General features: G+C 53.2%; 2 protein-coding genes across 2 annotated transcripts in view; one reads left to right on the top strand and one right to left on the bottom strand.

Annotated features, from left to right (window-relative positions):
* The window catches only part of SLC25A42 (solute carrier family 25 member 42), a 22090-nt gene extending 18080 nt beyond the window's left edge, over window positions 1–4010 (top strand). The window contains 2 exon segments of the mRNA XM_027771289.1: window positions 3060–3161; window positions 3164–4010. Of these exon segments, the coding sequence (XP_027627090.1) occupies window positions 3060–3161; window positions 3164–3366 (305 nt within the window). The 3' untranslated portion in view covers window positions 3367–4010.
* Window positions 4011–11543: 7533 nt separating this feature from the next.
* Window positions 11544–13653, bottom strand: part of TMEM161A (transmembrane protein 161A) — a gene marked incomplete in the record, with an annotated part of 19062 nt that continues 16952 nt past the window's right edge. The window contains 3 exon segments of the mRNA XM_014587313.1: window positions 11544–12084; window positions 13363–13459; window positions 13571–13645. Coding sequence (XP_014442799.1) covers window positions 11831–12084; window positions 13363–13459; window positions 13571–13645 — 426 coding nt within the window.

The following is a 13653-nucleotide window of genomic DNA, read 5'->3' as shown; positions in this document are numbered from 1 at the left end:
TAATGGCTATGTCGCTGGACTCCCATGTAGTCAACTATGGTTCGAGTCCCGGACCCGGTGGCTTAAACTCACTCCGGGCGCGTGTGCGTGCGTGCCCAAGATCTCGAGAGGAGAATGGAGGAGAAGGGATCGCAGCATGGCCGTCACCCAAGGAGTGATTTTTTCTCTCTGTCTCTGTCTTTTTGGCAAGCACACATGCCCTACAGCAAAAACCCTTCCCCCCCAAAAAATAATAACTTTTTTCCCCTAATTAATTTATTTATTCATTCATTTTTTAACTTGACCAGAGTGAGACACAGAGAGAGAGGGAAAGTAAAAAAGCAAGCCCCCAGGTCCGGGACTCGAACCACGGTCGGCCACGTGCGAGTGTCCAGCGCCTTAACCACCATGCCACCTGCTGGTCCCAATAAAAATAATTCTTTGGGAAACAGGAAGAACAATTCCAGCCCCAGGCTCATAGCTGCAGTGGGCCACGCGGGAGCTGGGAGTCCATGCACTGAGGCTGTCGGCTCCCCCTTGCCGGGCTTGGCTTGCAGCCCACCCTCTGGCTGCTCTGTCCTGACAGGTACAGCAACATCTTTCACGTCTTCATCCGCATCTCCCGGGAAGAGGGGCTGAAGACTCTGTACCATGGATTTACACCTACTGTGCTCGGGGTCATTCCCTACGCTGGCTTGAGCTTCTTCACCTATGAGACACTCAAGAGCCTACACAGAGGTAAGGGTGGCAGGGGGGTGGGGGTAGGGGCATTTAAGGAGCAGCCTCGTGGGGCAGCACTCTGAGCCAGTCACCCAGACCCGGAGGCCAGGGGGAGGAGGCAGAGGGACTCTATGACCCCTGGGTGGGGCAGGCTAGGGCCCAGGATCTAGATGAGATATTTTATCCTACTGCAACTGAGAAACTTAGCCCAAAACTTTTTTTGGAGAGGTTTTTGCTATAGGGCACGTGCACTAGCCAGAGAGATGGAGAGAGACAGAGACAGAAAGCAAGAAATCACCCCCCCAAAAGGGATGTCCATACCATAATCCCTTCTCCTCCATTCTCCTCTTGGGATCTTGGGCATGCACGCACACGCGCCCTGCGTGAGTTTAAGCCACCGGGTCCGGGACTTGGACCGGACTTGAACCACGGTCGACTACATGGGAGTTCAGCAACATAGCCATTACGCCAACTGCTGGTTCCATATGCAGGTTTTTTTTTTCTTTTCTTTTTTTTTAAATCTACTAGAGACTGTGTGTGCTTGCCAAAGAGAGACAGAGAGAGAGGGGAAGTGAGAAATCATCCCTTCACTGGCCAGCAGGTGGCGTGGTGGTTAAGGCGCTGGACTCCAATACGACCGACTGTAGTTTGAGTCTCAGACCTGCCAGCTTGCTCTCGCTTGCACTCTCTTGTTTCTCTTTCTCTCTCTGGTGCATGCACGTGCTCTATAGTAAACTAAAAGAATAATAATAACGGGACCAGCAGATGGTGTATTGGTTATGTCGCTGGACTCCCACGTGGCCCACGTAGGTTCGAGTCTTGGACCCAGAAGCTTGACACTCATTCCAGGCATGCGTGCGTGCGTGCCCAAGATCCTGAGAGGAGAATGGAGGAGAAGGGATTGCGGCGTGGCCATCCCCCAGGGGGGTGATGTCTTGCTTTCTGTCTCACTGTGTCTCCAGCGAGCACACACAACTTATAGCCAAAAATCTCTCTAAAATAATAATAATGAATACAATGAAATAATTTTGTAAAAATAGAAAAGTTAGGACCAGCAGGTGGCATGGTAGTTGAGGGCGCTGGATTCTCACATGACTGACCATGGTTCAAGTCCCGGACCTAGCGCCTTGCTTTCTCTCATTCTCTTTCTCTTCTTTCTCTCTCTCTCTCTCTCTCTCTGGTCAAATTAAAAGAAAATAATAATATTAACAAATGGAAAGAAAGAAATCCATATTTTTTAAAAATAGAAAAAAGTCAGGGTCAGCAAGTGGCATGGTGGTTAAGGCGTCTGGACTCCCACATGGCTATCCATGGTTCAAGTCCTGGACCCGGCAGCTTGCTTTCTTACTTTCCTTCTCTCTCTCTCTCTGGTCAAATAAAATAAATAATGACTGAATAAAATTAAATAAAATAATTCTTTAAAAAAAAAAAAAAGAAAAGTAAGGGGCTGACAGGTGGCGTGGTGGTGAAGGCAGCTGGACTCCCACATAGCAGCTGTCTGTGGTTCAAGTCCCGGACCTGGCGGCTTGCTTTCTCTCTCTTTCTCTCTCACACACACTCTACCCCTCTCTGGTCAAATTGAAATAAATAAATGAATAAATAAAATTAAATAAAATAACTTTTAAAAAATAGAAAAGTAAGGGGCTGACAGGTGGCATGGTGGTTAATTAAGGCAGCTGGACTCCCACATGGCTGACGAGAAAGGAACTTCATTACACTCAATGAGGCACAGCTAAGAACAAGGTCAGGGTAAAAAAACTAAAGAGCACAAGATGCAATGGCAGAAACAAGGGTGATGACAATCTATTGGCAAGGATCTTGGAGAGAGATGGAGAAGATAGTAAAGCTCGAGAGTGAGGGATATTTGCACAAAGTACTATGGAGTGGTATGGAATGAAAGAGAAAAATGGCACTAACTTGACTGCAGGAAAGAAGTTTCCTTCATAGGGGCCAGCAGGTGGAGTAGTGGTGAGGGTGCTGGACTCCCACAAGGTCAACCATGGTTTGAGTCCCGGACCTGCCAGCTTGCTTTCTCACTTTCCCTCTCTCTTTCTGGTCAATTTCAAATAAAGAAAGAAAGAAAGACAATGAATAAAATGAAATAAGAATAAAATAAATAAATATAATAAAAAACAATTCCTAAAAATAAAAATACATTTAAAAATTAAAAAAATAGAAAAGTAAGAGGGCAGGAAGTGGCATGGAAGTTTTCACGCGTGCGTGTGCGTGACAGTTGTGCAAGCGTCCGCACGCCCAAGTGGGCCGTGCAGGTGGGTTTCATTGACGGCAGCCGTGGCTGTGGGAGCACGCCCCCTGGCGGCGCGCTCACGCCCCTTCTCCCCTCTCCTGCCCGCCCGCAGAGTACAGCGGCCACCGACAGCCCTACCCCTTCGAGCGCATGATCTTCGGGGCCTGCGCCGGCCTCATCGGCCCATCCGCCCCCTACCCCCTGGACGGGGTGCGGGGGGGATGCAGACGGCCGGCGTCACCGCCCCCCCGCGCACCTCCATCGCCTGCACCCTGCGCACCATCGTGCGCGAGGAAGGCTGGGTGCGCGGCCTCTACAAGGGCCTGAGCATGAACTGGCTCAAGGGCCCCATCGCCGTGGGCATCAGCTTCACCACCTTCGACCTCATGCAGATCCTCCTTTTGCACCTGCAGAGCTAAGGGGCCCCCCCGCGGGCAGCCGGCTGCTTTCCGCAGGGCGGGGTGCTGGCCCTTTGGGTTTTCCGAGTCCTACGACACACGAGGGTGTGCCCCGGAGCGGGGGAGCCACATCGGGCACTCCGTGGAACAGGCAGACGGGCCTGGGGAGGAGCTGGGCTCAGATTGGTAAGTTCGAGAGGGCAAAGCAGGCGTTGGGGCCCTGCAAATGCGCCCTTGGAGGACGGCTGGAGGCTTTGGGTTCCTCCTCCGGGCAGGCGTCTGGGACTGTCAGCTCCGCCTCCTGGCGCTGAGTCTCCTCCCACTAGCTGCTAATTTGGTCACCCCTGTCCCCACTGGCTTGGAGCCGCGCGTGCCTGGCCTCCAGACCCTGAAGACACCTGTTTCCTGCAGCCGCACCTTGTCCGGGCTGGGCTGCGGCTCATGGTCAAACTTTGGCTCCGAAGGCACCCCCTCTCCACCCGCCCCCAGCTTCCCTTGCCTTCTCCATTGTTATCTAGGGGACAGTGACTCCTGGTCCCCAGACCCTCCTGCTCAGAAATAGCCTTCCTGGGCCAGCAGGTGGAGGGGGAGGTTAAGGTGGTTGGATCCCACATGGTTGACAGCACAGTTCGAATCCCAGATGCAGAGGTTTGAGAATCATGCCGGGCGCGTGTGCGTGCATGCCCAAAATCCCAAAAGAAGGGGTTGCGGTGTGGCCATCCCCCCTGGGGAGGGGGTGATGTCTCACTTTCCCTCTCTCTGTCTCTCTACGGTGAGTGCATGCGCCCTATAACAAAAACATTTTAAAAAGAAGAACAAAGGAATAGCCTTTCACAGCACTGTCCCCTGTCTCCGCCAGACTCTTTCGCTGGTGTGGGGACTCCGGAAATGGGTCTTCCCTGCATTCACCCACTTCTGGCCTTCTGCCCACCCGCAGCACCCCCTGGGCCCCTGGCTCACTCACCCCACAGTGAGCACATGGAAGGGACACAGAGTAATGCCACGCCCACAAACGTCATGTGATTTCCTTGAACGGTGTGTCCAGAGCTGGCTTTTGACCTTCGAGAGCCCCCAGGACAGTGTAGAATGGGGAGCTTGGAAGAGTTGGGGGAACCCCAGGGAATCCCTAGCTACTTGGTTGCACCGAGAAGTCCCCTAGGGCAGGCCCACAGAAACTCAGAAACACCCATTTCCTAATCATGTGGGGGGCTTACCTGATTTTTTTTTGGGGGGGGGAAGGAAGGGGAAGCTTTTCTTTTTCAGCTTGGCCCACCGCGGGTCTCTCTGTTCCCATGCATCCCCTGACTGGTTCCTTAGTTCTGGAATGGGGCTCCAGGAGACGTGGATGGCTGGTTCTCAGCAGCCACGTTGTGCCATGTGGCCGTATCTGCCTTGTGTGGGTGTCCAATCGTGGCTTCATTTCCCCCCTTCATCCGTCATTTTGTTCTTTTCAGCTTGAACCTTTTTGGGGGGGCGAAGATTCCTCTCGGCCTGCCTTTGCATGTGTTGGCTAGCTGTCCCCAATCTTGTCCCCGGACACCCAGGCAGCCTCTGATGGCTGTGAGGGGCTGTCCTTGCTGGATGAGGGCCGCACTCCCTCTCCCAGTCATGCCCAGCACCCAGATTCGGCAAGAGAAACAGGGGACACCCCTCACACAGAGATGAAAGGGAACCTGAGCATCCCTGCATGGCAAGGACAGCAGGAGTTGGGGGGGGGTCCACCCCAGGTGGTTGAAACCAAATGGATTTGCTGGCCCCAGCGTGCCTCCCCCTCTGTCGACAGGGCCGTCACTCCCCCACACCTGTGCTCACAACAGCTCTCGGGCCTCTGCGGTCACCCCCGCCCCTGCTGGTCTCTGGTCCTAGTCTGGAATTATATTTTGATGTCATGAAGACACTTTGTTTATATATAATGTTTATATATTTTAAAGATTTGTGCCAAGAGAGTATATTTAATAAAAATTTAAATGACTTCTTCTCCAGTTCATGTCTGTTCATCTCTGATCTGTACCCACAAACCCCCAAACTAGGTGTAAGCCCCCTTTTTAAAAGAATTATTTATTTAGGAAGCCAGCAGTTAGCATAATGGCTATGTCGCTGGACTCCCACGTAGTCAACTGCAGTTCATGGCCCGGACCTGGTGGCTTAAAACTCACGCCAGGCGCGTATGCGTGCGTGCCCAAGATCCCGAGAGGAGAATGGAGAAGGGATTGCGGCGTGGCCATCCCCCCGGGGGGTGATTTCTCGCTTTCTGTCTCTCCGTCTCTGTCTGTCTGTCTGGCAAGCACACGCGCCCTATAGTGGAAAAAAAAAAAAAAAACCTCTCCAAAAAAAAAAATAGAATTATTTATTTAGGAAACCAGCAGATGTCATAATGGTTATGTCGCTGGACTCCCACATAGTTGATCACAGTTGGAGTCCCAGACTCAGCGGGCTTAAAACTCCTGCTGAGGGAACTGGCAGAGTAATGGCTATGTCGCTGAACTCTCATGTAGCCAATCATGGTTCGAGTCCCGGACCTGGTGGCTTAAACTCACGCCGGGCGCGTGTGCATGCGTGTCCAAGATCCCGAGAGGAGAATGGAGGAGAAGGGATTGTGGCATGGCCATTCCCCCTGGGAGGTGATTTCTCACTTTTTGTCTCTCTGTCTCTTTCTGTCTCTCTGGCAAGCACACGTGCCCTACAGCAAAAACCTCTCCAAAAAAAAAGAGAAAAGAAAAAAGAAAGTAAAAATTCACCCCCAAGGGGTGATGACCATCCGCAATCCCTTCTCCTCTATTCTCCTCCTAGGATTTTGGGCACGCACACATGCATGCCCAAGATTCAAGTCCAGGACTCAACTCGAGGTTAGCCAAGTGGGAATCCAATGCTTTAATCACTACGCCATCCGCTGGCCCCAGAAAATAAACGTTTTAGTAATAAAAGGATGAAGCTAAGCCAATAGCATGGAAGTTAAGGAGCTGGATCCCACATGGCCAGTTCAGCAAGTTCAAGTCCCAGACCCAGTGGCCTGAAAAGCATGCATGTGCCCTATGGGGGGAAAGTTTCCAAAGAAAGGACCAGCAAGGGGTGGGGAGGTTAAGGCATTGGATTCACGTGGCCAGCTGGGGTTTGAGTCCCAGACCTGGCATCTCAATGATCATGCTGGGTGCACGTGCACACATGCCCAGGATTCCGAGAAGCGATTGGAGGAGAAGAGATTGTGGCTTGGCCATTCCCCTACTGGTGATTTATTGCTTTCCTTTCTCTCTCCCTCTGTTTCTCTCTGGCGATCGCTCATACCCTATGGCCAAAACAACAAAAAAAAACATACACGACAATAAATAATAATAATAATCGTGTTTAGTTTCTCTGCCACGTTTGTGACTGCATGTCTTTGTGACTTTCTTGGATCTTGTGTCTTGTAAGTGAAGTTTTGGGGGTGCCAAGCCCACTGTGGCGAGAGGACTGCCTGGGCTCTTCCTCGGCCCCACTTCCTTCCTGGGCTCCACCTTCCTGGCTCCACCTCCTTCATTACCCCACCTTCTCCCTGGCCCCTCCTACTTTCAGGGCTCCACCTCCTCCCTGGGCTCTACCTCTTTCCTGGCCCCACCTCCTCCCTGGCCCCACCTCCTTCCTGGCCCCACCTCCTAACTGAGTTCCACCTCCTCCCTGGCCCCACCTCCTCCCTGGCTCCACCCCCTCCCTGGCCCCACCTCCTGCCTGGCCCCACCTCCTTCCTGAGCTCCACCTCCTTCCTGACCCCACTTTCTCCCCAGCCCCACCTCCTTCCTGGTCCCACCTCATCCCTGGCCCCACCTCCTGCCTGAGCACCACCTCCTGCCTGGCCCCACCTCCTCCCTGGCCCCACCTCCTCCCTGGCTCCACCTCCTTATTGGCCACACCTCCTTCCTGGCTGCATTTCCCTCCTGGCCCCATCTCCTGCTTTGCCCCACCTCCTCCCCAGCTCCAGCTCCTCCCCGGCCCCACCTCCTAACTGAGCTCCACCTCCTTCCTAGAAGGCTCCACCTCCTCCCTGGCCCCACCTCCTTCCTGGAAGGCCCCACCTCCTCCCCAGCCCCACCTCCTAACTGAGCTCCACCTCCTCCCTGGACTTCAACTCTTGCCCCTTCCCTTTGCCAGGCTCTTTTATCTTCCAGGGGTACTAGTCCCGGATCATTGTGAGTGACTATGGTGGCTCACTTTCCCTTTCTCTCTCAGGTCAAATTTCAAAACAATAACAATAATGGGGGTAGCAGGTGCCGCGCTGATTAAAGGCGCTGGACTCCCACCATTTGTAACCATGGTTCAAGTCCCAGACCTGGTGGCTTGCTTTCTCAGTCACTTTCCCTCTCTCTCTTTCTCTGCCTCTCTCTGATCAAACTGGAAAATAATAATAGTAAATAAAAGTTAAATAAAAAAATAATAACTATGACAAAATAAATGGTCTGGGACTCAAACCATAGTCAGTCATGTGGGAGTCCAGAGTCCTTAATCACCACACCACCTACCGGCCCCATCCTTATCATTTTTTCTTTTCTATTTTTTTTTCTTTGACAGGTTTTTGCTATAGGGCTATAGGGAACGTACGCTCACTGAAAAAGCAGACAGAGACAGAGAGATAGAAAGCGAGAAATCACCCCCCAGGGGGGATGGCCACACCGCAACCCCTTCTCCTCCACTCTCCTCCTGGGATCTTGGGTACGTACATACATGTGCCTAGTGTGATTTTCCAGCCACTGGGTCTGGGGTTTGAACCGTGGTCAACCATGTGGAAGCCCAGTGATATAATCACTCCACCACTGCTATTTTTTTTAAAGAATTATTTAATATTATTTATTATTGTTAAATTTGCTATCAGGCATGTGCACTCACCAGAGAGAGATAGAGAGAGAGAGAGAGAAAGAGAGCTACCATGTCGAGGAGCCCCAGTCTGCCATGTGGGAGCCTCGATCACCAGGCTACCTGCCAGCCCCGTTTTATTTGTTTAGGGACCATCCGATGGCATAATGGTTATGTCACTGGGTTCCCACATGACCAACCACAGTTCGAGTCCTGGACCTGGCAACTTTAAACTCATGCTGGGCACACATATGCGTGTGCCCAAAATCCCAAGAGGAGAATGGAGAAGGGATTGCGGCGTGGCCATCCCCCTTGGTGGGTGGTTTCTCGCTTTCTCCGGTGAGCACACGCACCCTATAGCAAAAACAAGTTTATTTTTTTCCAGGAGAGACAGAGAGGCATCTCTTACATTATTTTCCTTTTTTTAAAGTTTTTGCCATAGGGAGCATGTTGACTTGAGAGACAGAAAGAGGAAAAGTGAGAAAACACCCCCTAGGGTGGGTGGCCACACCACAATCCCTTCTCCATCTTCCTCCCGGGATCTTGGGTACGCACGCACACGCACCTGGTGTGATTTTCAAACCACCAGCACCTGGACTGGGAACTCGGGTCAGCCATGAGTGGGTCCAGTGGCGTAACTACGCCACCTGCTGGCCCAGGACTTTTTTGTTTTGGAGAGGTTTTTGTTATAGGGCGCGTGCGCTCGCCAGACAGAGAGAGAAAGAGAGAGATAGAAAGCAAGATATCACCCCCCCCGGGGGGGCTGGCCACGCCGCAATCCCTTCTCCTCCATTCTCCTCTCAGGATCTTGGGCACGCACGCACACGTGCCCATACTCACAATACACATGAACATGTACACAGGAAAATATGTGTTCAAAGTGTCTAGAAGAAAGGAGAATAAAATAGCGATATATTAGGAATGGTCATCTGTGGGTAATAGAGATTTAAGAATAATTTTCATAAATTTTTCATAGAAATAAGTTACTTGAATACATAAGGGAAAATAACCTTCCTTTCCCTATGCATCATAATCTAAGAGATTTGGTCACCATATACTATTGTCTAGATAAGTAGAAGTTTCACACATGCATACACACATTCACACACACACACACGCACACATACAATGAACTATTTTATTGATTAAGAAACTAAGAAATTGTGACCAGCAGTTAGCGTAATGGCTATGTTGCTGAACTCCCATGTAGTCGACCGCGGTTCGAGTCCCGGACCTGATGACTTAAACTCATGCCGGGCGCGTGTGTGTGCGTGCTCAAGATCCCAAGAGGAGAATGGAGGAGAAGGGATTGCAGCGTGGCCATCCCCCTGGGGGGTGATTTCTCGCTTTCTGTCTCTCTGTCGCTCTCTGTCTTTCTGGCGCATGCATGCACCCTATAGCAAAAACCTCTCAAAAAAAAAAAAAAAAAAGAATTATTTTATTGAACTTTGTTTATTTAAAATTTTTTAAAATTTCAACACACTTATTTTCTATTTATTTATTTATTTAAAGAATTATTTTATTCAATTTTATTCATTCATTCATTTATTTTCATTTGACCAGAGAGACACCCAGAGAGAGAAAGAGAGAGGAAAGTGAGAAAGCAAGCCACCAGGTCCAGGACTTGAACCATGGTCAGCCATGTGGGAGTATCCAGCCCCTTAACCACCACGCCACCTGCTGGTGCCATATTTATTTTATAATTTTGACCACAGAGGGACAGAGAGATAATTTTGACCACAGAGGAACAGAGAGAAAGTGACAAAGCCAGCCATCAGGTCCAGGACTTGAACCGCGGTCAGCCATGTAGGAGTTCAGTACCCTTAACCACCATACCACCTGCCAGCCCTGTGGCCATGCAGCATCTGGCTGCCTTAACTACCAGACCAGAGTGGCCCTCACACTGTTTCTCCCCTCCATCTACTCTCGGGCCGTTGCTTGCCCTCTGGTGGTGTTCTGTCCTCCCTCCTGCAGTGCCCCCACCATGCACCCAGACACTGCCCCACCGACTTGCAGGAAACCACCACCCTGCAGCCGCGGGCCTCCCAACCACGGGGTGAAAATTCGCCTGCTCTGGGCCAGCAGGTGGCTGTGGGGGTGAAGGCAGCCGGATCCCACATGGCCTAATGTGCTGCTCAAGTCTCCCATCTGGTGGCTTGAAAAACACAGCGGGATGGGACCAGCAGATGGTGTGATGGTTACGTCACTGGACTCCCATGTAGTCGACTGAGGTTCGAGTCCTGGACCTGGTAACTTAAAACGCATGCCAAGTGCGTGTGTGTGTGCATGTCCAAAACCCCAAGAGGAGAAGGGACTGCAATGCAGACATCTCAGGGGTGATTGCTCACTTTCTGTCTCTGTCTCTCCAGTGGACACATGTACCCTATAGTAAAAATCTCTCAGGACCAGCAGTTGGCGTAATGGCTATGTCACTGGACTCCCATGTAGTCTATTGCAGTTCGAGTCCTGGATCCGGTGGCTTAAACGCATGCTAGGCGTGTGTGCGTGCGTGCCCAAGATCCCGAGGGGAGAATGGAGGAGAAGGGATTGCAGCATGGCCATCCCCCCTGGGGGGTGATTTCTCGCTTTCTGTCTCTCTGTCTTTCTGGTGAGTGCACGCACCCTATAGGTCTTTCTGGTGAGTGCACGCGCCCTATAGCAAAAACCTCTCCCAAAGTAAAAAAAAAATTAAAAAGAAAGAAAAGAAAAAAATTCACACACAGCGTGTGCATATGCATTTATTCTCAAAATCCCAAAAGGAGGTAAAGATGGAGAAGGGATTGCATGGGGGTTGCTTTCTCCTCTCCCCTCCCACCTCCAGCACACCCCTATAGCAAAAATGAAAAGAAAGAGGGACCAGCGGTTAGTGTCATGGCTCTGTTGTTGAACACCCATGTAGTCGACTGCGGTTCGAGTCCCGGACCCGGTGGCTTAAAACTCACGTCGGGCGCATGTGCGTGCGTGCCCAAGATCCCGAGAGGAGAAGGGATTGCGGCGTGGCCATCCCCACTGGGGGGTGATTTCTCGCTTTCTGTCTCTCTGTCTCGCTTTCTGGTGAGCGCACACGCCCTATAGCAAAAACCTCTCCAAAAAAAAAAAGAAAAGGGAACCAGCAGTTAGCGTAATGGCTATGTCGCTGGACTCCCACGTAGTCGACCGCGGTTCGCATCCCGAACCTGGTGGCTTAAACTCACACCGGGCATGTGTGCATGCGTGCCCAAGATCCTGAGAGGAGAAGGGATTGTGGCGTGGCCATCCCCCTGGGGGGTGATTTCTCGCTTTCTGTCTCTCTGTCTCTCTGGCGAGCGCACACGCCCTATAGTGAAAAATCTCTCCAAAAAAAAAAAAAAAAAAAGAAAAGAAAAAAGAAAAGGAAAGAAAACCAGCCTGCTCCTTTATTTGCTCAGAAGAGCAGGTCCCGCTCAACTGTGGCACACACGCTTCAGGGACAATGCCCCTGGGACCCTCTGTCCCAGTGAGCAAAGGAGACAAGTTTCCAGGCAGAAGCTCCAGGTCCGCCACTCTGGGTCTGCAGGGGCCATGGCTCAGGCACTGCGGTGAAAGGGACTGAGGAGGTCCTAGCCCCATCTTGCAGCTGGGGACACCGAGGCACGCACAGAGGGACCAGGCCATGTCCGGCTGGCCCGGCAGGGTCCACAGGCAGCTAGGAGCCCGCCAACTGCTGGTGGAAGTAAAGGCCGAAGAGGCTGGAGAGCAGCTGGCAGGCGGCCGTCCACCACATGAGGTAGGCCAGGACGCCGCGGAGGAAGAGGGGCGTGAGCAGGCCACCCAGGGCCCCCGCGATCTGGGCTGCCGTCTGCTGGACCTCGTCCTCACCCGGGCTGCTGAGGACGGTACTGGCTGAGGACTCAACAGCGGATGTTTGGGGGACTGGACCCAGCCCCCAAGAGTAGCCACCTTGGAAAAAAGGATAGAGGGACACGTAAGGACAGAGGTACAAGAATGGTGGCCTCTTGGTGCCCCAATTCTGCAGACATTCGCTACCTCCATCCACACTCCCCCCCTTGTCTCGCCACTGCTCAGGCCCCACCACTGTCCCACCTCTACCTAGGCTCAGGCTCCACCTCCTGCCCAGGCTCTGTCCTACCTCTACTTAGGCTCCACCTTTTCCCCAAGCTCCGCCCCTGTCCTGGCCCCACCTCCTGCCTTGACTCTACTTAAGGCTCCACCTCCTGTCCAGGCCCTGCCCACCTCCACTTAGGCTCCACCTCCTGCCCTAGCCCCACCTCCTGCCTTGACTTGATTTCAACACCACTTCCTGCTCAGGCTCCACCTCCTGCCCTAACTTGACTTCAACACCACTTCCTGCTCAGGCTCCACCTCCTGCCCAGGCCCCACCCCATATCTACTTAGGCTCCGCCTACTGCCCAGGCTCTGCCCCATCTCTACTTACGCTCTCACCTTTTCCCCAAGCCCCACCCCTGTCCTGGCCCCATCTCCTACCTTGACTGTACTCAGGCTCCACCTCTTGCTCAGGCCACGCCCATCTCGACCCAGGCTCCACCTCTGTCCTCGCCCCACCTCTTGGCTCCACTCCTGCCCGGGCCCCACCCACCTCTTCTTAGGCTCCACCTTCTGCCCTGGCCCCCCCACCTACCTTGACCTGACTCTGGGACCACTTCCTGCTCAGGCTCCACCCCTGTTCTGGGTTCATTTAGCGTTCTGACCCGAATAAGGCCCCACCTCCTGCCCAAGCCCCACCCCTGTACCTCCTCTACTTAGGCTCCGCCCCTGTCCTGGCCCCATCTCCTGCCTTGGCCTGACTCAAGCACCACTTCCTGCCCGGGCTCCCCTTACCTCCTTGCCCAGGCTCTGCCCCTGCTCAGGCTGCACCTCCTGCTGCCCCCCTGGGCTCCGCCCCTGTCCTGGCCTCACTTTCTCTTCTGCCCTTACTCAGGCTCCACCTCCTGCCACACCCCCAAGGCTCCGCCCCTGCCCTGGCCTCACTTCCTGTCCTGCCCCTACTCAGGCTCCACCTCCAGCTCAGGCTCCACCTCTCCCTCCACCCCTGCCCTGGCTCCAACCTTGTGTCCTGGTCCTAATCAGGTACAACCTCCTGCTCAGGCTCAACCTTGCTCCACTGCTGCCTGGGCGTTATCCCTGCCCTGGCTCCACCCTCACTCCACCCACCTCCCAGCCTATGCTCCTGGTGGTGCCCGGCCTGCAGCTGCTCACCCAGCGACTTGAGCAGCAGCGTGCAGTTGAGAGTGAGGATGAGCGGCGTCAGGTACTGCAGGCTCACCACTGTCACGTAGCAGTAGACCCGGACCACCTGGCGAGCAGGAAAACAGCACCCGCTTCGGTGGCATGCCTTCTGGGTTCAAGACCTGGAGCTCCACCTTCAGCTGCAGGTTCCTTCCCGCCCCGGGGAACCCATATATACCCGTCTCTGGATCTCACGGGCCTCGATGCGGCCGGCCTCTCGCCTCAGCTGCTCCACGCGGGCCTTGGCTAGGCACAGGGCGG

Source organism: Tupaia chinensis, unplaced genomic scaffold (genome assembly GCF_000334495.1).
Source record: "Tupaia chinensis unplaced genomic scaffold, TupChi_1.0 Scaffold000201_1, whole genome shotgun sequence".
Lineage (NCBI taxonomy): Eukaryota > Metazoa > Chordata > Mammalia > Scandentia > Tupaiidae > Tupaia > Tupaia belangeri.
This window is presented reverse-complemented; position numbering and strand designations above follow the sequence as displayed.